At 46.0% G+C, this 24805-nt stretch overlaps 1 protein-coding gene across 3 annotated transcripts; it reads left to right on the top strand.

Moving 5' to 3' along the window:
- Nucleotides 1-85: 85 nt before the first annotated feature.
- On the top strand, nucleotides 86-24281 carry SALL4 (spalt like transcription factor 4). 3 transcript variants are annotated; one of them, XM_028735221.2, is made up of 4 exons: nucleotides 86-549; nucleotides 15048-17597; nucleotides 21104-21402; nucleotides 22550-24281. In XM_028735221.2, the coding sequence occupies exons 1-4, from the start codon at nucleotides 477-479 to the stop codon at nucleotides 22982-22984; spliced, it is 3357 nt and encodes a 1118-aa protein (XP_028591054.2). In that variant the 5' UTR covers nucleotides 86-476; the 3' UTR covers nucleotides 22985-24281. The 3 variants fall into 3 exon arrangements, with proteins under 3 accessions (XP_028591054.2, XP_028591056.2, XP_028591055.2); XM_028735223.2 differs by lacking the exon at nucleotides 86-549 and adding an exon at nucleotides 714-813; XM_028735222.2 differs by lacking the exon at nucleotides 86-549 and adding an exon at nucleotides 1319-1476.
- The last annotated feature ends 524 nt before the right edge of the window (nucleotides 24282-24805 follow it).

Genomic DNA, 24805 nt, shown 5'->3' with positions numbered 1-24805 from the left:
TTCCGATTGCCCTGGAGGAGGCTGGTTGTTTGTTTGTTTGTTTGTTTGTTTACTTGCAAAGATGGATTCGGGACGCTCCGTGCGCCCCTTCGCTCCCCTTAAGGGACATCTGATCCAATCAGGCGCTCGAAAGCGCTACGCCAAAGCCCCTCTGCGCGCCTTGCGCTCCCGGACTCAGCGCGCACGCTTCCATCACATGGGCGAGCCCAGCGGCCGGCCCGAGACTACAACGCCCGGCGTCCCCTTCTTCGCCCTGATCAATGGACCTTATTTGAATAATCTGTGAGCTCTTGGACTCAGGCCAATCAGCTGTCAGGGACCCATGATAAATCGCAATGCATTATTGATAATCATAATTACTCTGACATGCGCATTCCGGTCCAGGGGAGTAATTTCCCAACTCTAGGAATTTGTTGTGAAGAAGAAGAAGAAGAAGAAAATAATTGCTACTATTTTGCTCCCGATGCGGGTGCACCATGTCGAGGCGCAAGCAGGCGAAGCCCCAGCACATCCATTCGGACGAGCAGCAAGCCCCGCGCGCAGCAAATGGTAAGGGCGACACCGCCGCAGCTCGCGGGTCAGTCGCTAACTTTAATTGATGGGCAAAAGAAATCGACGAGGGAATCGGATCTGCGGGGGAGGGGACGGGGGGTGGGAAGAGAGAAAGCGAGGTCGCTTTTGTGCCAGGGGGGTCTTTCTCCCAACGTTGCGCGCTGGGGTTGCTGGTTCGCGATCCTTGCGTCCTCCTTTCGGAATCTGGACCACTTTTATCCCACCTTTATTTCTCACGACGGCAGGAACGGATCGGATAATGTGCGTGCTCCTGTTATTATTATTATTAATAATTTTAATATTCTAGGTTGGGACCCGTTCTCTCTCTTCCTCCTCCCCCCCCCAAAAAAAAAATCAGTGTTGGACCTGGCTTCTGATCACTTTAGCTTTTGGGGAGGATGAACTCTCAATACATATATTTTTATTTAAAAAGACAACAACTCAGGCTTTTGTAGTGTGTGGGACTTCACCACCACCCCGCACCAGGGGGGGGAAAGTTTCTATGGTGGTTCTAAGATCTCTTTAGCATCAACACCCCACCCCACTCCATTGTGTGGGACAATCTTGTCCTTAAATCCCAATGGATGTTGCTGGAAGGTAACTCATTTTTCCTCCACCTCCTCCCCCCCCCCCCACCTCCAGGAAATATTTCTGGGAGGGATGGGGCATAGGCGAGAGCAACACCTTTTGTAATGCAAGGCTGGCTGGCGGGGGGGGGTGTTGAATATTTCCCCCCACCCTTCTATCTCTTTCCTTATTTGGATGGGTCTCTTCCTCTCTCCTCTCCTGTGCACCAAAAACTTTGGGACGATCTTGGTGTTGGGGTCGGAGGGAGGAGAGCGAGCGAGAGATCGCAATCACTCGGGACCTTTTGTAGCCTGACCTCCAGCCATCTTTGATTTCCGACTTCCTAAAATAACTCCGGTGAGCTAATATGGTGTGTTGGGGGTGGGGGGTGAGCGAAAAGGGAGAGATCTTTTTAACAATCTTCCAGAACTCGTGGGCGCCTCCTCTCTCATTTCTACTACTACTTCTTCCCCTTTTCCTTCTCTTCTATCGCCGGTGCTTCGTGACTTTTCCCCCCTTTTATAGAAAAAAAGAAATTTGCTGGCTTTTACCTCTCCGGATCTCCTTGATCGAGGGAGGGGCTGCGTGTGGATGTTCAGCGCGGAGCAAAGGGGATGTTGGCAGAACTCGCTCGAAGGCGAAGCGGAGGGCTTTAAATTCCTGGGTGGTGCGAGGAGTTGAGACCGGGATGGGAGTTTGGGGAGCCTCGCCGGTAGCAAGGCGGACGTAGGAAGCTTGATTTCGACTCCCTTTTATTAAATAAAGAGCACGAATCGGAGGATGAGTGCAATAAAACATTGAAGGGGGGGGGGTATTAAGACTGGTTTATCGATGCAAACCCGAACCTTTGCAAAACAAGTGGGGGAGCAATCGAGCCTTTCGGGAATAAAATTAGTTTTCACAATGATTTAGATGAAATCCAGTTCCACAACTTGCAGATTTGTTTTAAAGTTGTTGTTCAGGGGCGAATGGAAACATTGGGGTGCAATCTTGAAAGTGCATATTGTGCCCTTTTTTTGGAAAGGTGAAGGGGAACTCGTTCAAAAGAACCCCCCCCCCTCGGGAAAACCCTCCCCCCCACACACACAATGGATGGAAATAGTCGATAACAGTGTATATTTGCGGGGTGTGGGGGGAGGGGACGGTCCTATTCGCGACCCGCAGGAGGTGTGGGGCTTTTCTCCCGCGGTCCTCCGCCTCTTTTCTTTCGAGCCCAAATGTGCGATTGTTGAGTCCGGTTAATGGTGATTTAAGAAAACGGCAAGCTGGCCAGAAGGCAATAAATCCCATGTTTAATGCATGACTGTTTTTCCTTTGTGCATGTGCTTAGGATGGGGCGGGGCGGGGCGGCCACTGGAGGTGATGTTTCTTCCGTGTAAATCTCTGCCCGCAGCTGGGGAATCACCTCCGGGGGCACCCTTGAAACAAAAGGGTTAATGACGCCCTCGGAGTGGCGCGCTCCGGGAAGGCGGGGCGGGGAGGAAGAAACAAGAGGGTTATCGGAGAATTATGACTTGGAGGAGCCCCTTTCCCGCTGCAGGCACCTGGATTGCAAATAATACTTATTTTTTTTAAGTGCAAAACGTCGATCAAGCAATCCTTCAGCATTACTGGATTCCGATACTGCAGAGCTCTGTAACTAGGGGAGGAAATAATGGCAGGGCGGAGGAGGAGGAGGAGAAGCCCCGCGTGTCACTAACGCGCGAGTGCGTTGTCCGTAGTAAAAACACTCTTTAACTCGCGCGGAATTGTTTGAAGGTAACTTCTGGCGAGGACGCGTGGGAGAGTTGCTCTCTAGCGCCACCCAGGGGGCTCTGCCGGCGATGCGCCGCCGGTATTGGGGAAAACACGCATTTTCTCTTTATAAGTTCTTTCGGTTTTTAGTTGGGCGCTCGACCCGCTGAAATGAGATGCGCACATGGCTAACTTTTCGGTCCTTTCAGTGGGTAAAACTTAGCTGGTCACAATAATTCTATATGTTTATATTTCCCTTTTGCTGCTATTGATGGTTCTTAGAGGCTCGGTTAAATCTGCACGAGCGACCTGCCTCCTAAAGCGGTTTCGGGATGCCTTCCCTGGAACTGAGAATGTGTCCGTGGTGCCCTTGGGGCGAAGTGAGGCGGGCCTTAGTCTGCTTGCTGTCTGGGTGAGAGATTTGTCCTCTTTTTCCCCCGTCCCATAAAGCAAACTAGCAAGAGCTGTGTGGAAGCCGCTCTGTGCTAAGTCACTGATACATTTCTTTTGTTTCAGGAGAGTAGCTATTTCTTGGCCTTTTTTGCTGCAAGTGTGATAATAGAATTGGAAGGGGACACCCCAGGGTCATCTATTCCAACCCCCTGCAATGCAGGAATCTCAGCTACTTTAAAAGAATGTGGACTTTGATAGCGAAGCTACTGAGTTCATTGGGTGCTTTTGCATTGGTGAAACAGGCTGTGGTCCTTTAAAGTGCCAGGGAATGCTTTTTTTGTCTTCTGTTGTCCCAAACCCCAACAAGCGCCACTTTCCTGGAAAGAAACAACAAATGTTTTGCAACAAATGTCAGGTATAGAAGAGCGTCTGCCTTGCATGCACATAGGGTTGAAAGTCAAGAACCTTGCCTGAAACTTTGAACAGTTGCTTCCAGTCAGTGTGGACAACGCTGAGCTAGCGATGTGACAAGTGGAAGGTAGCCTTTTGTGTTCTCTAAATGCATTGTTAGTTGCAGAGGGAGAGGGGTTGGGTGTTAGGAATGAGGGGAGAGGGAAATGAAACCCAAGAAGGAATATTGTTGCTTGATACCAAGTGTAGCCTGCCCTCCTGTATTTAGCTGCAGAACAGCCCTTCGAGGTAGGATAAGCATGGTTTGCCCAAGACCCCCCCACTGAGCTCTGTAGCTGAGTAGGGGTTTGGATCTGTGCGTCCTCACATTTAAACCTGCACTCTCTACAAAACAGCGCGGAGGATGTAGGAGCTTTCTCAGACGAAGGAGAAATGTGATGGAGATCTTCACTTTCCTTTCATATTGTGAGGTAGAACTTTATTGTCCTGGAAGTTCATTTAATAATAGAAAAGAAAGAGTAGCAGAAAGTGTTGGTGGGTGTCTGAAAACAGTTTCTCTCAGTTCCATGCATGGATTGCGCGTTTAAAATCACGGCAAGAACTTGAATATGCCCATATTGTGCACTTCTAAATATGGAAAGAGTAAAATTTGATCAGAAAATTCCTGCAAGGTTTCCTGCATATGCATAGCAAGGAGGCACAATTAAGCACAACACTTCTATCTTTGGGCTTGGGGGGAAATAAACGCTGACACAACAATTGTGAAGCAATCTTAAGAACCATCTCAGTGAAGTGTGTGTGTATGTGTGTTTGCAGTTGTGTGGGGTGGGGTTGGGAATGTTGCTGCTAACCTAGTGATCAATTAGCAGGTCAAAAAAATAGCAGGTGGGTCACTTGAGAACAATAATTGCATACTGAAAATTAGCATTTTCCCCCTTGCATTTTAGCTGCCCATTGTGTTTGATAACAGCCACAAGGCCAAATTCTTTTCTTTTTAACGGCTGTGTAGAATGTAGAACTTTTTCTAACACTTAGGAAAATTCCAGACCTGCAACTTGTGCACAGTTTCACTAAAAAAATAATTACTGCTCACTAGTGTGGTGTAACATTGCACTGCCTTGCTATGGCAGCCATAACTCTTTAGACATGTGAATTGAATAACAAGAAATTCAACAAGAAAAAAGTTGGGTTTTTTAAAAAGGACCAACTTGCATAAATGGAAAAGATTAAGCAAAATAAATACCTTCTGATAAAATGACCTCTCTTTAAACTTGCATTGATGATAGATGTGGTGTTTATAGGAGCGTCTTGAGTTTATTTTCAACGTGAGAAACTGAGAGAGTCCCAACTAAGATTTCATTTCCCCTCTGTGTTCTTTGCCTTGGAGAGATGAAACCATTTTTAAAGGAAGCAATAGGAGAATACCTGATTGGCAGGGCTGCTGGAGGCGCAAAGCATGGGGTGCTGTGCATGATGCCCTGTTCTTCGTTTTCTTCCTCATATCTCCCCCCCCCCCCCGAAAAAAAAATGCCAGTGGAACACTATATTGGTTGTAGTGATCAGGCCTTTTCTGCGAAACCCGGCGGCAGCTTGTGACGTTTTGACAGAGCTGCTGCTCTAACCTTTGCCGCCTTCTGCCTGCTGTGGGTGGTAAGTTGATGTCAAGCTTACAATTAGGACTCTCATGCAATTGACCCTGGCAGCGGGGCTTTCGGCTGTTTAGCTTCGCCTTAAACACTGCGCTAGTGTTAAGTGTGGTTTGGAGCTGCCTTGTTTATAGTTGAGGGGTCTTGCTGGTGGAAGTAATTGAGTGCGGAAGAAGAAGCGGTCCTTGGCTAAGGTAGAAGTAAGATTTTGTTCTCGCCCCTTCCCTTTCTCTTCTGGGCACTGAGCTGTGATATATGGGAGGTGGGGTGTCTCTGTGCCCCTTCATTACTGGGAGGGGGCATCATTGGTAGTGATGGAGGGGGCAGAAATTCAGTAGCTGTTTATTTCTCATTGATCTTTAAATGCAAACCTGGGTTAGATCGTAAAATAAAAATAACCTCTTTATGGCTCTTGCAATATTTTGCATAGGCAGATGTAGTGCTATTTAGCAAATGCTTCGGGCAAAAATGCAGGATTGGCCAATAATACTGGGATGGGCAAAGTATTTCTGGTTTGTGCATAGATAACACATCAGTTGCGATTCTCTTTTTGTTCTGTCTTTTGTTTTAAAGACAGTTCACTCTGACTATGAAAGCATACAGGTGTATTTAATATGAGCCAACAAAAAAATTAACCCATTTCTGCAGAACAAAGCTATCTTCACTATAATAAATGCCTTTCTCTGGCCTCCTTTTTAATCTCCATGTTAATAGCATTGGAACAGATGTCCAGTTAAGGCTTTCATTTTAAGCCCAGCAGGTAACTAAGGACACTTCTTAAAAGAAGCTTGTCAGCAATCAGTAGCCTTAAAAAAAATTTAATCCCCTTTAAAGTTACTTCACATGGTAATGTGAAATTAAAAATAGATAAAGGTAAATCACCCCAGACAGTGGACAATATAGAATCCTATTTCAAGGCTGTGTAATAGAGAGCATGTACCATTGAAACCTTTGTTTTTTCTTTATAAGTAAACATATTTGGAATTGCACCTGACAACTCTTTGTGTTTTGAGAACAAAACTGCATTTAATTTGTTGCTGTTGTTACAGTTCGAACACAAAAAGGTTCTCCGTGGGACCACCTGCATAACTGAGTAGTATTGACCTAACTCTAATAATATCTGTGGTGTTGTCTTCAGTCATGCTTGGAATATTGGGAATGTTTTACAGCAGTCCACCCCTCTCCCCCCAAAATCCTCAGATCGCTGTTATATTAATGGAACACAAGCTGAAATATCCAACTAAAGAAATTATTCAGAACGGTTGCCAGTGGTACTGGCAATGATCTGAATGAGCAGGATAAGTGTAAACTTTAATAGACTTCAACATTAGCCCAATCAAGATCAACAAAACCTTTTAGAAAAGAATTTTGGAATGGGAGGATTCACAAAACAGCCCAGTAAAGAATCTGCATGCTTTTGCCATGGGCCGCTGACTTTATGTGGAGGGGGGAATGAACAGTGAAGGGGAAATGAAATGGGGTATTTTTGAGGTTGCAGACCCTACTCACTGCCATTTCTAATAAGCACTGAGTAGTTGACTATAAGGAGAGGGAGAGAGAAAGGGAAGAAGTCTTAAGTGTGTGTGTACAAATGATTTAGAAAGGACACAGCCAACCGAACTGAAGTATTTTGAAAAGGAACTATTTCCTACTGAAATAAATGACTCTCAATCATGCACGATCCAGCCACAAATAAGCGCTATCTCTGTCTTACAGTATGGTGACATCTTTGGGAATTGCTGTTTATAACTCAATGGGCAACTTTTAAAGGCAAGGTGTGTCAGTGTGCGTTTTAAATCTAATCTGTGTACAGATGTATGGTCAGGGAAATACTTTGAAGCATGATAAATCTTCACCACTAATTTGATAATTGCAGTAGATTTTAAATGAGATTATCAACTCCACAGACTTGGGCTTAATTGTGAGGTCTGAATTATTGCATCAGGCCTTATTTTAACATGTTCACATCAACACGTCAGGAGTTAACTTTCCATCCATTGTACTCTGAATAATCTAAACGTGTAATCCTGTTCTGGAGGTTTGGCAGATGTAGGGCTTTCGGATTTTGTGGAAGCCCCACCACGCCAGCAGAATGCCACACGATACCGCTATTGTGATGGATAACACCAGCAGAACAGCTAAAATGTGTTAGAGTAATTGGGTGGGACTTTGGTGACACAAGGCACGAGTACACTTACGGTATACCAGATCCTAGCCCTCCTGACCCCAGTTGAAGGTGCAACTTTACAGCTGTGGTATTGGAGCAGACACAATGTGGCATCTTTTTTGGGTTATGTGAGGGTGATGCTCAAGGCATGTCTCAATCATCACTGAGTTTGCTGGCTTCCTCCATTTGTGGGTGGCATGTGGCCATTGGTTCTCACTGGAATTGTTTCCAGGGTCAATGGCAGCAGGCCTGCTGTTTTCTCCTTGGCTGGCCCCTGATTGATTGTTGTTAGCAGAGTTTTCCGGGTCACCGTTTTTGTATTTTGTACAGTGGACCCTCTGTATACGAACTTAATTCGTCCCAGGGGTCCGTACTTACCCTGAAAAGTCTGTATCAGGAGGTGCTGCTTCTGCGCACGTGCGCGGTGTGATAGAGCGCTTCTGCACGTATATACTTCTGGTTTTCTGCATTCGTAACTCAAAATTACATTACCTGAAGGTAACGTAAACCAAGGTACCACTGTACTTGTGTTTTTCTTCCTCCCTGGCTGAACATGCACTAGAGGCTGTTCCGCCAACATTGTTGTTGTTGTTTAGTCGTGTCCGACTCTTCGTGACCCCATGGACCAGAGCACGCCAGGCACTCCTTTCTTCCACTGCTTCCCACAGTTTGGTAAAACTCATGCTGGTAGCTTCGAGAACACTATCCCACCATCTCGTCCTCTGTCGTCCCCTTCTCCTTGTGCTCTCCATCTTTCCCAACATCAGGGTCTTTTCCAGGGAGTCTTCTGTTCTCATGAGGTGGCCAAAGTATTGGAGTCTCAGCTTCAGGATCTGTCCTTCCAGTGAGCACTCAGGGCTGATTTCCTTAAGAATGGATAGGTTTGTTGTTCTTGCAGTCCATGGGACTCTCAAGAGTCTCCTCCAGCACCATAATTCAAAAGCATCAATTCTTCGGCGATCAGCCTTCTTTATGGTCCAGCTCTCACTTCCATACATCACTACTGGGAGAACCATGGCTTTAACTATACGGACCTAACATAAAGGTAAAGGTACCCCTGCCTGTACGGGCCAGTCTTGCCAGACTCTAGGGTCTTGCCAGACTCATCTCACTCTAGAGGCCGGGAGCCAGCACTGTCCGTAGACACTTCTGGGTCACGTGGCCAGCGTGAGAAGCTGCATCTGGCGAGCCAGCGCAGCACACAGAACGCCATTTACCTTCCCGCTGGTAAGCGGTCCCTATTTATCTACTTGCACCCAGGGGTGCTTTCAAACTGCTAGGTTGGCAGGCGCTGGGACCGAACGACGGGAGCGCACCCCGCCGCGGGGATTCGAACCTCCGACCATGCGATCGGCAAGTCCTAGGCGCTGAGGTTTTACCCACAGCGCCACCCGCGTCCCGGACCTAACATAGCAGTGCCTTAATGCAAGTACCGTGGTACCTCGGTTTAAGAACAGCCCTGTTTATGAATGGTTTGGTTTACGAACTCCGCAAAACTGGAAGTAGTGTTGCAGTTAGTGAACTTTACCTCTGTCTAAGAATGGAATCCGAAATGTGGAAGGGCACCAGTGGTGGGAGGCCTCATTTGGGAAAGCGCGCCTCAGTTTAAGAACAGTTTCGCTTTAAGAACCGTCTTCCAGAACGGATTAAGTTCATAAACCGAGGTACCACTGTACAGAGTTGTTTCATAAATTTCCCTGCTGGGAGTACTGCATTCCAGGTCATCTTTTGGAGAGAGGAAAACAGAACCTGATCTTCTGCAAGCACTGGATATGGGATTAAAAAGTCTTAGTTTGAGGCATAGATATATACAGTGATACCTCGGGTTACATACGCTTCAGGTTACATACACTTCAGGTTGCAGACTCTGCTAACCCAGAAATAATGTTTCAGGTTAAGAACAGACCTAGCATGTTCTACTTTACTCTTTCATTCACATACACAGGATACCTGTACTGTATACAGTGGTACCTCGGGTTAAGTACTTAATTCATTCCGGAGGTCCGTACTTAACCTGAAACTGTTCTTAACCTAAAGCACCACTTTAGCTTATGCGGCCTCCTGCTGCTGCCGTGCCGTCGGAGCACGATTTCTGTTCTCATCCTGAAGCAAAGTTCTTAACTCGAGGTAATATTTCTGGGTTAGCGGAGTCTGTAACCTGAAGCGTATGTAACCTGAAGCGCATGTAACCCGAGGTACCACTGTATTCACATTTCTATAAAGAATCTTGCACTGTTAGAGTAGCCGTGTTTAAGCACCTGCTCTTCAATCTGGTAACAAATCAGCCAAACTGCACAACTTCCAAAGTACAGGTAGTGGTTAGTGGCCTGGGTTTTTTGGCCACCAAGAATGGGTGGTAGGCTATTGTGATCTGTGGACTTGTGAGAAGTGGTCTCCAGCTGCTCTAAGGTACCCTTTCTTTGCAGAGAAGTAAGACCTCTCTCAAGCCAACAGTTTTGCTGAACAGTCGCAAAGGTGAAGGGGAGAAAGGTCATAGGTCAGTGGGGGAGTGGCACTGGAGGTCCCAGGGACAGTTGGAGATTGCTGTGGCTATGACCTTCTTCTGGGCTTCCAAAATGTGTCTGTTTAGCCACCATAGAAAATAGGGTGCTGGCTGGAAGATATGCCTTGACAGGCTTCCGGGTCTTATGATCGCTTATGTTTCAGGAGCAGGTCTGAGAATTGAAAAGTAACTCTGAAAGTGGTGGTGAATTTGCATGGGGGAGTGTGCATGCCAGATCTTCTCTTCTCATCAGCTTTTGTCCATTGAACTGGATTTCTAAAAATTAAAACCAGGGTGGGTAAAAATCAATGGTTTTTAAAAATAAAAAAAAATCAGATTTTTAAAATTTAAATTGGATTTTTAAAATAAAATGCTTTTGGAGGAAAAATCTTTCTGAAGACCGTTTTCTATTTATGTTACATTATAGTCCAAAGGCTAAAATCAGGAAATGAGGAATTGTTTTAAGTTTTTCATGTCTGCTAAAACTCAGTCTCCTCATGTGTTTGTTTTTATAAAAAAGTTTAACCATCAGTTAACAAACATGGATACATATGCTATAATGTTATTGTTTTAGTTAAATAAATTGTTTACATTGTTATTAAGGAAATTATTTTTCTCCTTCCAATAAAGTACAGCGGGAAAGTGGTCCAAATATAAACAGTTAACTTGTTAAACCTCACAATAATTTCATAATTATCTGTATGTATTTCTAATAGTATAACCAAATCTGTAATTTTTGATATAACTGTAAAAACGACTCTCAAAATTTATTACAGCAGTACCTCAGTTTAAGCACAGTCCTGTTTACGAACGATTCGGTTTACAAACTCTGGAAAACTGGAAGTAGTGTCCCGGTTTGCAAACCTTACCTCAGTCTAAGAACGGAATTCGAGAGGTGGAAGGGGACCGGCAGCAGGAGGCCTCAGTAGGGAGAATGCGCCTCAGTTTAAGAAAGGTTTCAGATTAAGAACGGACTTCCAGAACGGATTAAGTTCGTAAACCGAGGTACCATGAGGTATTAAGATTATACCAGCAAGAATGAATCTTTCTGTAAAAAAATGATTTAAATCAAGTCTTACTGACTAGTGATTTAAATCAAATCCATCCTGGTTAAAACAAGTCCAGCATAAGCTGTGATGCAAAAAGTCGGATGGACAGGGCAATAGCCCTGGATTTGGTGAAAATGGCCATACTTTGCCTATTATAACCTAGTGGGCCAAGCTCCAAAGCATGGTGGGCCCCAGTTGGTCCACACTGGCCAGAAACTCTCTATCCCTGGATATCTACACTTGTGGTGAAAATTTGCTTTTAAAAAAGCAACCAAATGTTTGCAAGGCATCATCTTCTGATATTTTCTCAAGCATGAGCTCTGTAGTAAGACATTTATTACTGAAGGAAGATCTTCAGACCAGGCTCTGGTCCCAGATCATATTCCTCTGTGGGTGTTCAGTGGTGGTAGTTCAAAGAAATGTTTTTCAAAGACTGCTTTTTCCACCACTGTGTGGGAACCCATTTGTGTGTGTGTGTTTGTTTGTTAATGCATGAACTTCCTGTTGAACATTTTCCACCTCATTTTCCATAAAATACCGTATTGATATAAATGATTCCATTCCTGCACATAATTTTGAAGACAGTGAATGTGCTTTTTGGGCAACATGTTTGTGATGGTGAACCCACCTTTAACTTGTTTTTGCCTTCAGTGCTTAAAATAGCACCTCCATTTTAAACAAACAAACAAAAACCCCACCTCTGGTTTTTGCTTGCTGTTCCTCATAAATCGGTTCTGTTGACTACTATTATGGGATATTTCAAAACCCAATTAATATGTGCAAAGCAAGCTGATGTAGACTTTGCTTGGCTGGCTTCTGGCTACTATTTAGGGGGAAATGTTGCTTTCTGAGACTTCTGCTTTGTGTCACCCTTGCCTAGATGTTGACTGGGACCCCAGCAAAACACCCAAGCCAATATATTTCGTTATTGAGTGAAGAGTAAACATTTGGGGAAAGCAAGTGAAGAAATTGGTGATGTCATTAGAGGAAAGGAACAGGGTATAAGGGTATGAGGACTTCACCTCATAGGAATTTGCTTTTAAGGGAGAGGTGGGTGAATGGGTGGCCACACAGCTAAGGTAAGAATGAAGTCAACTGTGATCTGGACAGGGAGGTTGAAGCCAGTGTGATGTAGTGGTTAGAAACTTGGACTAGGGCTGAGGAGACTCGAGTTAAAATCTTTACTCTGCCATGAGCATCATGGAGTGACCTTAGACCAGGGATCAGCAAACTTTTTCAGCAGGGGGCCGGTCCAATGGCCCTCAGACCTTGTTGGGGGCCGGACTATATTTTGAAAAAATAATAATGAACGAATTCCTATGCCCCACAAATAACCCAGAGATGCATTTTAAATAAAAGGACACATAATACTTATGTAAAAATACCAGGCAGGCCCCACAAATAACCCAGAGAAGCATTTTAAATACAGTGGTACCTCGGGTTAAGTACTTAATTCGTTCCGGAGGTCCGTTCTTAACCTGAAACTGTTCTTAACCTGAAACACCACTTTAGCTAATGGGACCTCCTGCTGCCACCACGCCGCCAGAGCACATTTTCTGTTCTCATCCTGAAGCAAAGTTCTTAACCCGAGGTACTATTTCTGGGTTAGCAGAGTCTGTAACCTGAAGCATATGTAACCTGAGGTACCACTGTAAAAGGACACATTCTACTCATGTAAAACCATGCTGATTCCCGGCCAGATTGAGAAGGCGATTGGGCCGCATCTGGTCCCCGGGCCTTAGTTTGCCTACCCATGCTTTAGACAGTCATTCTCTCTTCCCAACCTTACTTTACAAAGTGGTTGTGTTGACTCAATCTTGAGGGAGGACACCATCCTGCACTATCTATGGACAGGATAGAAATGGAATGAGTGGGAATGGATAAGTGTCTCTTGCTAGGGGAATAATGTGCAGGTGCTGTTAGGTCTGCATGCATATGCCATTATAACTGCATGGAAAGAACGGAGTTGCTATCTTTGTGGGTGTGGGGCTTTGGGTGGGGAATGCATTTTTGTGCATATTACTAGGCCTGGGAGCTGCATTGCAAAGTTCTGAGAAGAATGAATTTCAAAGGATAGCTCTGTTTTGGTTCTTGGATTGCTTTGGAAAGTGCAAAGTGGATAGTGCAAACTGCTTGCCTTCAAATGCAGATTGAATCTAATGTCTCCCCACCCTAGCTGAGAGTGAGTACATAATACATCTTAAACAGAATGAAAAGTGCTGATTCCTTTCAGCTCACTAGGGTGGGGTGAAGGGAAGGAATTGTTCTCCTCCCCTCATACTGGTGGGCATTAAAAAAAAAAAATATCAGACTCTGTACTTCCAAAAAACTCCAGTTGTTTTGTCATATTCGGATGCTGTACAAAGTTTCAAATTAGCCCTATGCATAATGAGCTAATGATTTTAACTTTTAATGCAGTAAATCCATTGCAAGAGCCCTTTTCAGCCATTCTCTGTGTATTAATTGAATGTTGTACAGTACTGAAGAAGAAATGCTGTGTCCACAGCAGCAATTTCTGCTTCGACTCTGCATGTGTTTCTTGAGAAAGACCTGAACCTGAGCCCTTGAGGTGTAGCCTTGCCATAAACATCTGAGATAAACATCTGCCCTCCTCCAGTCTTTCCCCTCCATAATGGAGTGACATATTTTTTTTGTAATTTCAGGGAGTTTACAAAATCTCCATTCTGTTGATGGTGTAAACACCCGGGATCTCCACATGGGGGAGCATCTATAAGAAAAACTAACTTGAGGAAATTTGCAGTATAATTCCACAATGTTGGCTATTACTTTAAAAAAAAAAAGAGTTGGTATGGTCCTCCTTTCTGTAAATAAGGTGGCACAGAGATGAGGCATCTCATTCCTGCACTAGCAGGTATATGTCCAGCTTGGCTGTTTTTGTGGGTGCATTTGACTCCTTCAGGGATAAGTGTGCTCTCCTGATGTACGTCATTCCTGTTCAGAGAGCTTTTGCAGGAATCAAATCTTTATGGGATCAGGCTGTAGCCCAAATAGTGTCCAGCCCCATGCAGATTGGAAGCCTGCGAGGCATAAAGCCACACTGCCATAGGTGGATTGGGGGGCGGGGCTCAGTGGTGGTGGCTGATGCGACTAATCAGGTGTAAGGCACAAAGGTGAACAGTGGGCAGAGCCAATGACTGGTGGAGCCAACTAATTCTAGTTTGGCCCCACCCACCTAGAATCATAGAGTTTGAAGGGACACCGAGAGTCAATAATAATAATAATAATAATAATAATAATAATTCATTATTTATACCCCGCCCATCTGGCTGGGTTTCCCCAGCCACTCTGGGCGGCTTCCAACAAAATATTAAAATACAATAGTCTGTTAAACATTAAAAGCTTTCCTAAACAGGGCTGCCTTCAGATGTCTTCTAAATGCAGGAAGCTTTTGCCCAATGTGGGGCTCAAACACACACCCCCGAGATCAAGAGTCTCATGCTCTGCTGACTGAGCTATCGCAGCAGAGTGGGGAGGAAGCTGACAGGTTGTAAATAAGAAGGCAGGCAAGTGAGAACAGACTGCGATTGATGGGGGCAGCGCCCCATTCACCTGAGCGAACCAGCCTCCACTGATGGGGTATGTGTGTGTTGCTGTCAGGGCACTTTGAGTTCCCTCATACTTTGAGCTGACCCTGTATTGTATACCTGGACTTCTTTAGCCTACCTGTTCTGTTCATGTTATAGACCTTTGAATCTGGTATTGGAAGGCAATTTGTATAATGTACTCTGTCACTGCATAGCTAATAAGAAATGCTTTAAACTGTGGTGGTAGGGAGCTTAGCACCCATATTGCTTTGACAAGTAGCAGCAATGGGAACTGGATTTGGGTAAAAGGGATTGAAAATCCTCCTTGATTGCACCTTGCATTTCTAATGTCCAAATGTCTTCGTCTATTAGCCGCCTTTTCCCAGCAGAGACATCTGATTGTGCTTTTGTTCCTGTAAAAGAACCTTGCTCTGAGACCCCTTCTCTCTCTTTGTTTTTCTTTCTGATGTCTCTTTCTAGGGAGTCCACAAGACGTCCCAGGTGACAGAGGGGGCGAAATGAGTTCCAAAAGGTGCCGGACGGAGGAGACCAACATCTGCGAGAAATGCTGTGCAGAGTTCTTTGAGCTTTCCGAATTCCTCGAGCATAAGAAAAATTGCACTAAGACGCCACCTGTCCTAATCATGAACGACGGCGAGGTCACGGTGCCCCTGGAAGACTTCCCTGACAGCTCCTCGGGGAGTTTCCCCAGCAATCAGATGGACGGTCAGACGGCCAAAGAGAGCCCTGCCAAGAGTCACTCTGCTTCTGCGGAGAAGAGAGGAGAGAAGGTCGACGCTGAACCGGAGGGAGGGATGTATCTCAAAACGGAGCCCCCTGTCGCTCCCGCGGCTCATGAGTTGAGCTATATGCCCAAACCTAAAGTACCAAACACTAACGTGACTTTGCAGTCCATACGTGGCACTAAAGTGGCTGTCAACCAATGTACCTCGGAGACTGTGTCTCCATCCATGGCTGGCCTCAACGCCATCCCCATGATCCTTGAGCAGCTAGTGTGCCTACAGCAGCAGCAGCTCCAACAGATCCAGCTGACTGAGCAAATCCGGATCCAGATTGCCATGATGGCCCCCCACATCCTGCATCCTTCGATAGCTGCTGCCGACCCGCTCAAAGCTTTGGGAGCCCACATGTCCCAACAACTGTCAGCTGCCGTGGCGTTAATCGGACAGAAAGCTGGGAACCAAAGCCTATCCCTGGAATCCTTGAAGCAAGGCAAACTACCTCATTCGAGTGCCGGCATGCCGGCCGCTGTCTCTATGGCCGGCGGGCTCACGCCAGCGGCCATCTCCTTGAAGCCCGACGCAATCAGAGGCCTGTCGGGCGCCATCTCCCGCTTCCCCAACCCTTTGCTACCTCAATCGTCCAGCTCGGTCATCTTCCAAAACCCGCTTTCGGCCATTTCCCCAGCAGCGGTCGACCCCTCAAAGAAGGCGAAAGGGAAGCTGGCCACTCTCAACATGCCCGAAAACAAAACAAGCCTGGAAGAGCCTTCCTCCTTCTTCAAACACAAGTGCAAGTTCTGTGGCAAAGTCTTTGGCAACGACAGCGCCCTGCAGATCCACCTCCGTTCGCATACGGGCGAAAGACCCTACAAGTGCAACATCTGTGGCAATCGCTTTACGACCAAAGGCAACCTTAAAGTGCATTTCCAGCGGCATAAGGACAAATATCCCCAAATCAAAATGAATCCTTACCCGGTACCGGAACACCTGGACAACATGCCCACCAGCAGCGGCATCCCCTATGGGATGTCTGTCCCGCTGGATGAATCCAACCTTATTGTAGACACCAAGCCCATCTTGACTGCACTGCCTACCTCTGTAGGTGCCAGCTTACCTCCACACGCTTCCAACTTGGCAAGCAGCAAGGATTCTTTTGCCGGTGTGCTTCTGAGTGACATGCAGCCCAGGCCTTCTCCGGAAAGCGAAGGTGGGTCTTCATCGGGTACGGCGAGTCATGAGTCGGGGGTCGAGCAGAACAGGAGTTCCCCGCAGGCCGGCTGCAGCGCAAGTGTGTTTCATGTGGGCAGAGCTGGCGAGCAGGGCTCCGAAACGACAAAGCTTCAGCAGCTGGTGGAGAACATTGACAAATCCGCGTCTGACCCCAACGAGTGCCTGATCTGCCACCGAGTCCTCAGCTGCCAGAGCTCCCTCAAGATGCATTACCGCACTCACACGGGCGAGCGGCCCTTCAAGTGCAAGATCTGTGGCCGCGCCTTCTCTACCAAAGGCAACCTCAAGACGCATTATGGAGTTCACCGCGCAAATACCCCCTTGAAGATGCAGCACTCCTGCCCCATCTGCCAGAAGAAGTTTACAAATGCCGTGGTGCTGCAGCAACACATCCGGATGCACATGGGCGGACAAATCCCCAATAGCCCAGTCCCAGAAAACACGCGGGACAACACTGAGGTGGAGACTACCGTAGCTGAGAACAACGGAGACCCATGTTGCCTGGAAGATAACGCGGAAGCCATGGAGACAGAAGGCGATCTGGAGTTGCGGGATGGCCTAAGCCACTCTTCCAAGCCACTTGCCCCATGTGGTACTCCAGGCGAGCCTACGAGTTCTGTTTTCTCCAGCATTTCAGCCCTGGAAAGCCAGATGAAGATGGTGAACTCCACCTTGTCCTTGCAGCGCCAAAGCAGCCAGAAATGCAGCGATAATGGCTCAGGAGAGAGCGATGGTATGACCAATGACTCTTCCTCAGTAATGGGTGATGCAGACTATCAGAATGGCAGCCGCAGTCCTGTTGCCTCTGATTCAGCTTCTTTCCCAGCATTGTCTCCAGCCAACAGTCAAGCAGAGAGCCCCACATCCAAGTCTCCAGACTTTAACATCCAAGAGGACAGTGCAGCGGGAAGTAAGGCTGAGGGTCCTGAAACCCACCCCATGGGTCCTGAAATCCGTCCCGTGGAAAGGGATAGTGCTTTGGATCTAACTTATGGCAGTATTGGTCGAAAGATTATCAAAGAGGAACCTGGGTTGCTCTTCCCAAATGGAGAATATGGTGAGTCGCCCTTCCTTCCTTCCTTCCTTCCTTCCTTCCTTCCTTCCTTCCTTCCTTTCTTTCGTCCCCATTACAATTACTGTTATATCTATGGGTGTGTGTTTTGGCTTCACAGCTTGCTGACTGTGCCTGGCTAGCCAGTTTCTTGGACCAGGTATGGAGAAGCTGTGGCATTCCAGATGTTGATGGACTACATTTCCCATCAGCCCTGACCACTGGCTGTATTGGCTGGGGCTGATGGGAGTTGGATTCCGACCATGTCTGGTGGGCCAGAGGTTCTACAACAATGTGCTACAGAAAGGGAGCACCAGCCTGGGAGACTCCCAGGTTGGAGAAATGCTATAGCCTGCTACAGCTGCTCTCTTTGTGGAATTGGTATTGGTCTTTCTCTGGTTCTAAAGCTAAGCAACATGACGGGGAGGCTTGAGAATAACCCCATGTCCTCTTCCCATCAGATGAGCAAAGTAGAAGTCAGGTAACCACTGCCTCTTTGCCAGGCTCCTGCTTCCTCACCATCTGTCTGCCCAGTTTGTCCCAAATTCCCAGTGTCTGTAAAGCATCAAACCTAAATGTAATCAAAAAGACACACACGTCTAATGACACAACCCAAGATACTTAAACTAGTTTCCTTGAGACAGGAGCAGTTGGGTGGTTTATTTTTTCTCTCCCTTTAAAGAGTGCTAGGGATACATGAAGGTATCTGACTGAAGAGCCACAGTACTCTCATTGATGGGAGAAAAGAAAAGTTTGGTTTCTTGTTTCTGCCAGAGCCCCAGTTGCTTAAAATGGCTTGACTGTATGGCTAAAGCAATGGCTTAAGAAGTAATGTGAAACTTCTGTGTTGCCTGCCCTACCCCCTCAGGAGGTGCATATTTCATAGAATCGTAGCATTGTAGAGTTGGAAGGGACCCAAGGGTCATCTAGTCCAACCCCCTGCAATGCAGGAATCCCAACTAAAGCATCCATGACAGGTGGCCATCCAACATCTGCTTCATATCCCACAGGCCTTCATACGCCTTCAGGTGTCTTTCTCTTCGCACGAATAACCTTTTCAATTAAAATAGTCTTATAAATTTCTGTTGAATTTGTTGTTGTTGTTCATTTACGAAGCTTCAAATTAATTTCTCATTCATTTGGGAGGAAATGTAAGATAAATTTTCAGCACAGCACTAATTGAGATAATCACTGTCGTGCCACAAGGTCATATATACAGGTGATCTTCATGGCTGCAGTTATTGGCTGTTGAATCTCCTACGTGAGATGCTCCCAATCAAGGATAATCCCTGTGTTTATATCTTAACAGTGCAACAGCTGCCACCAAGTCACTGGCCTGTGGATGGCATTTGTGCCATGCAGATAACCTAGGAATTATTTCCTTCGCTGTTGTTGCCCCTCCCTCCCTCCACCAGGGCCAGCAGTAGCACGGAAGGTTCCCCATAAAGCAGCCATGCGGAATTAATCTTCCTGTGTTACTGGTGCTGTGTGGGACTGCAAACAACTTGCTGCAAAGGCAATAATATCAAAGAGCCATACCACATTAGACACCCAAACGAAGCTAAAAGCTGGAAGATTGAAGGCAGGCAAAAGCAATGACTTCTTCGCACAGTTGAATTCCCTTCCACAAGAGGTAGTGCTGGCCACCAATTTGGATGGCTTTAAAAGAGGATGGGATGCGGGTGGCGCTGTGGGTTAAACCACAGAGCCTAGGGCTTGCTGATCAGAAGGTCGGCTGTTCGAATCCCCGCGACAGAGTGAGCTCCCGTTGCTTGGTCCCCGCTCCTGCCAACCTAGCAGTTCGAAAGCACATCAAAGTGCAAGTAGATAAATAGGTACCACTCCGGTAGGAAGGTAAACGGCGTTTCCGTGTGCTGCTCTGGTTCGCCAGAAGTGGCTTAGTCATGCTGGCCACATGACCTGGAAGCTGTACGCCGGCTCCCTCGGCCAGTAAAGCGAGATGAGCGCCGCAACCCCAGAGTCGGTCACAACTGGACCGAATGGTCAGGGGTCCCTTTACCTTTTTTAAAAAAGGATTAGAGGAATTCATGGAGGAAGGCCATCTCCTGTCTCCATTGCTGGGAGTTGCTGGGAATATCAGTAGGGCAGGTTGCTGTAGTTCTCACTTCCTGTTTGCAGATTTCCCATGGGCACCTGGTTGGCCACTGCGAGAATAGGCTACTGAACTAGATGATTCTTCCATCTGATCTAGCAGTTGCCTCTTCTATGTCTTTTCAGAAATATTGTAAAACCATCTCCATTATGGGTGGGTCTAAAAGAGTTGGGGGTTAATGCCTAATACAACAAAGCTATTATAACATCAAACTTTCGAAATACGTCTTCTTTTCATCAATTTTTTTTAAGATCATTGAAAAGTACTGCAAACATAGAAAAAGACGTCAAAACCTGTGCTTAGAGAATACAAGTTTAGCAAAATTTGTATGACACTTACCATATTTTTTGCTCTATAAGACTCACTTTTTCCCTCCTAAAAAGTAAGGGGAGATGTGTGTGCGTCTTATGAAGTGAATGCAGGCTGCGCAGCTATCACAGAAGCCAGAACAGCAAGAGGGATTGTTGCTTTCACTGCGCAGCGATCCCTCTTGCTGTTCTGGTTTCTGATATTCAGATTTTTTTCTCTCTTGTTTTCCTCCTCCAAAAACTAGATGCGTTTTGTGGTCTGGTGCGTCTTATAGAGCGAGAAATACGGTAATTGTCATTAAAGTCTCCTTTGTTACCCACCCAAAAGCAGAGGGTCTCCTTTCCCCCGTTGGTCTGGAGACAGGCATCCATTTTAAAGGATGACATTTGGCATTGGGCAAGCAGATTTGCCTTGCCTTTCCTGCACCCCTGAAGCCCACATTCTCCTCATGATCTGCTCCAGAAGGTCCCCTAATCCTCCAGAGCAGATTTTGGGGTGCCTGTGGAGCTGCAGAGTAGGGGAGAAGTCCATCTAGTCCAAGCTCCTGTGACCAACTGGATGGATGCACAGGGGAAGCTTGCAAGCAAGATCTGAACCCCAAATTCATTTTAATTTTTCTAACCTGCTTTTAAAGTCATCCAAGTTGCTGGTCATCACTGTCTCTTGTGGGAGAGAGTTCCATAGTCCTAACTTCGTGCTGTGAGAATAAGTCCTTTCTCTTGTCCTGAATCTGAGTCCCGTGGCATGAGTGGTAGTCTGTTTGGCTGGTGGACAGACCCTAGAATTCTATCCAAAGAGAGGTTTTCAGGTACACATTATTATTTTTTGTCCTGCTCTTGTAAAACAAGCCACTCAGCAGAATGCATATACCGACGGCAACCAGCTATCCTATTTACAAATGACCTTCTGCTTTTGTGCATCTGTCTCCAAGCTAAGCATATGATCATATGGTGATTTGTTCGCATTTGCTCAGCTGGATTTTGTGTGTGTTAAAAAAAAAGTCACTAGGTCCTTTAGAAACATTTAATGAGGCTCATCGCATTCAAGGTACCAATGCGTTCTCTGTCCCCCTTTTGAAATTATTCTGTAGGTCGAAACAGCATCCACCCTGCTTTTGTCAGAGCGCCGCCAGGTCTTATAAAAATGGAAGTTCCTAGCGATCGTTCCATCAGCACGGCCCATTTTATTGGCCCCCATGTGTTGTCGTCCTCTGGGCCTCTGCTGGTGCCGCCCCCTCGCCGGACTGCGAAGCAACATATCTGCACTACGTGTGGCAAGAACTTCTCTTCGGCAAGCGCCCTCCAGATTCACGAGCGGACTCACACGGGCGAAAAGCCCTTCGCCTGCACCATCTGCGGAAGGGCTTTCACCACGAAAGGGAACCTCAAGGTGAGCCGAGGAGGGAAAGCACTGATTTGTGCAGAAAAAATTAAGTATTGATCCCTCGCTTTTCTTTTCTCCAACCCAAACGGGACTGCTAGTGGTTGCTGTGGGAAAGCCAGAACAGCCGCAAACTTCTGAAGCTGAAACTGGTACTGTGGCCAAATGTGTCACTTGTGTCCTCTGTCCTGGGACCTTCCAAATGTTCTTGAGCTAAAACTCTCATCATCCCTGACCCACTGGTCATGCTGGCTGGGCCTGAGGGGAGTTGTAGTTCAGCAACATTTAGAGAACTACAGGTTCCTCTGCCCTACTTTAAGAGTCCAACATGAGTCCCTCTGTTGGGGTGGGGAGATGGGCCCACCATCAGCAAGTCCACATGCGACAATTGTGGCAACTTAGTCAGTTGTGTGGCAATTTATAGTCAATTGTGGATGTTCCTGCTGCATTAGTTATCAGTTGTTATTTTAATGGTGCACTTTAATTTGTGATTAAGTAATCAGATTGATTTAATTTAATTGTGGTTTACCTTGCTGAGAAGAGGGGCTCAGGTGGACTTTGTGTGAGTACCTTTGCAATCCTCCTTTTAAATGCATTGACTGAGTCGGAGCAGAGCCAGTGGCTGCAGCCCCTCTTCTCTCCATGTCATGAATTTAACTTTGACGTAGAGGACCACATTAAAAGGGCTTGTCTTTGTGTTGTAAAATGCCTCTTGCAGAGCTTCCTAAAGCCCACAAGGGTCTTAACTTCATTGACGTTCAGGAGGTTCCTGCTGCTTTAGCTCTTGCCGGGAAAACCCAGCATGGAGAATGTACCATGTTTGTGGGGGTAGGGAACTTCCTCTTGCCATCTGTCCCCTTCCCTTTTAATCGCTTGCCTCTTTAATCTCTTGCATCTGTGTAGCATCGTCATTCCAGGGAGCACAGGGCAAAGTGCTTGGGGTTATTGCACTTTTCACTATTAACACACCCGTGAAAGTAGGTTGAGCGAGTGATGGACTTTGCCAAAAGTTCTGTGGCTGTGGTTTGAAACTCTTTCACAATGTAAATGCTTTACCCATAGCTCCCATTTGCTTCTTGCCAATGGATTGGTTAGAAGTGGAAACCTCATTTTGATATTTTCCCCTCTCTTCACCCTCCTTCCTGTCTCTGTTAAGGTTCACGTTGGAACTCACATGTGGAACAACTCCCCCAGGCGGGGAAGAAGACTGTCCATTGACAACCCCATAGCTCTGATCGGGAACGATCCCAAGAAGGTATCAGAGATGTTTCCCAAGGAGGTCGTTCCTTCCTCAGTCAGCCTCGATCCCTCAGCATGGAACCAGTACGCTGCAGTCCTCAGCAACGGCTTAGCCATGAAAGCCAATGAGATCTCTGTCATCCAGAGTGGCGGTATACCTTCTCTTCCAACCACAATTGGGGGAGGTCCGGCAATCAACATAGCAATGAATTCCGCCACAGTCTCCAAGATGGATGGTTCCCAGTCTACGACTGGTTCAGAGATCGAGAAGCCCAGCAGCACCGCCACAGACACTGTGCCAAAACGCCAATTCCCTCACTTTATGGAGGAAAACAAAATTGCTGTCAATTGAAAGCCAAGAAAACTTGAGAGGAAGCAGAATGGATTTTTTTAAAGGAATCACTATAGAAACATATATATATTATATTTTTAAGAGATTACACCTCAAGTATCCTTATTTTCCTATCAATGTGCAAATGAGTCTATGGTTGTCTTTGTAAAGAGTTGCCCAGAGTACAATCATGCTGGTTTTGTTTTGTTTTGTTTTTTGGGGGGGAGAGTCTATTTAGGGCTCTCCTCTTTTTTTCTTCTTTTTTTGGAAAGATGCGGGTCTTGCAAAGTAGTTCTTACATGGATGACTTTAATGTGTAAAACGTTGCCCGTTTTACAATGTGAAAATCCAAAACTGATGAACATATATACCTCTTTTTGTTTCGTTGTTACGGCTTAGAAATCAATTGTGGCTTCGAGAAGAGCAGGGTCAAATCTGTTGGCCATTCAGAGAGGGACACAGGGAGTTTGGCACTCCTGGAATTCACGACTGATATGTGGAAAGTAATTATGCGGGTAAATATCCAAGAATGCCACCCTTTTAGGATAGTACCTTTTGTGTGTATGTGTGTGGTTTGTTTTTAAATGTGGTTTTGAATGTAATATTACTATAATGCCTACTGGACATGCAGATCCCACTTTACTCAGAAGAATGTGTTGTTGGATATGAAAATGCATTTTTAAACTGGCACTGTCTGTTTAATCCACGATAAACCTTAAATACCTTGTACTGGTGACTGCTGCTTATTTAAAAACTACATGAACGCATGCACGCCATCAAGATAACTGTGCCAAATTCCTGATTTTGCAGTGCATTGCTGTTCCACACCCACTGCCACCCCCAAATACGCCACATTGCAGGGAGGAAGTTGGGAGAGACTCATTGAACGAGCAAGAGGGTAAAAGCTTTGTATATACTGTCGAAAGGGAATTTGGATCCTTTGGGGAGGCCGAGTTTGGAATGTTCTGCTGGGAATCTCAAGGGACTGCATTTTGGAAACAGTTCATGTAGCATGAGGAAACCTTTCGCCTGTTCATGCATATTTGATTTTCTTGGGAAATGTCTGTATCAAGATTCTGTATTTAAAATGAAGTAGGGGGGGGGGGTGAGGGGTGTTCTAATTTGCTAAGACACTTCCAATTCAGAAATTCAGGGTGCAAACCACCCAGATGTTTTATCTGTATGGACTTCCTGTGTTCTTGTGGTGCATTTGGAGTTTGTACAGGAGAAATCTAGGGTTGCTTGCAGGGGCTGACAGCTTCCTTTTTGACTTTGTGTATTTGCATTTTGGGGGGGAGGGGAAAACAATCCACCCCCCCCCCAAAAAAAAACAACCTGATGGCATTTGTGTTTGTATGAAGGTTACTGGGATGGCCCTGTGGATTCTAAGTTATCTACCTCATTATTATTATATTATTATGTTGTTGTTCTTTTTGTAGTGCTGAGTGTCTATTTTTCTATCAAATAACCACTGTATTAAACTTGAGATCCAAGCAGAGGCTACTGTGCACTATTTGAACCAAAATATGATATGCTGGTAAGAATGTCTGATGATGTCATGGTGTGTGTGAGGTTTCTTTGTTTGTTTGTTTGTTTGTTTGTTTGGGGGCTTTCCCCCCATAGCCCCTCCCCTCCTTGCTTCTGCATAATCTCTTTGTGGATGTGAAGCTACATTGGAAAATAGAGCTTAGTATTCGGTATTAAAATGACTTGGAATAAACATATGGCTTCTCCCCCACCCCCCGAATTCAAGGGTCCAGCTGTGCTCATGTGGAAGGCTCATGAAACAAAGTGGATTCAGTAATAATAATAATGAAAAAATACACTTTACTTGCACCATGT

This window comes from Podarcis muralis, chromosome 5 (genome assembly GCF_964188315.1).
Source record: "Podarcis muralis chromosome 5, rPodMur119.hap1.1, whole genome shotgun sequence".
NCBI lineage: Eukaryota > Metazoa > Chordata > Lepidosauria > Squamata > Lacertidae > Podarcis > Podarcis muralis.
This window is presented reverse-complemented; position numbering and strand designations above follow the sequence as displayed.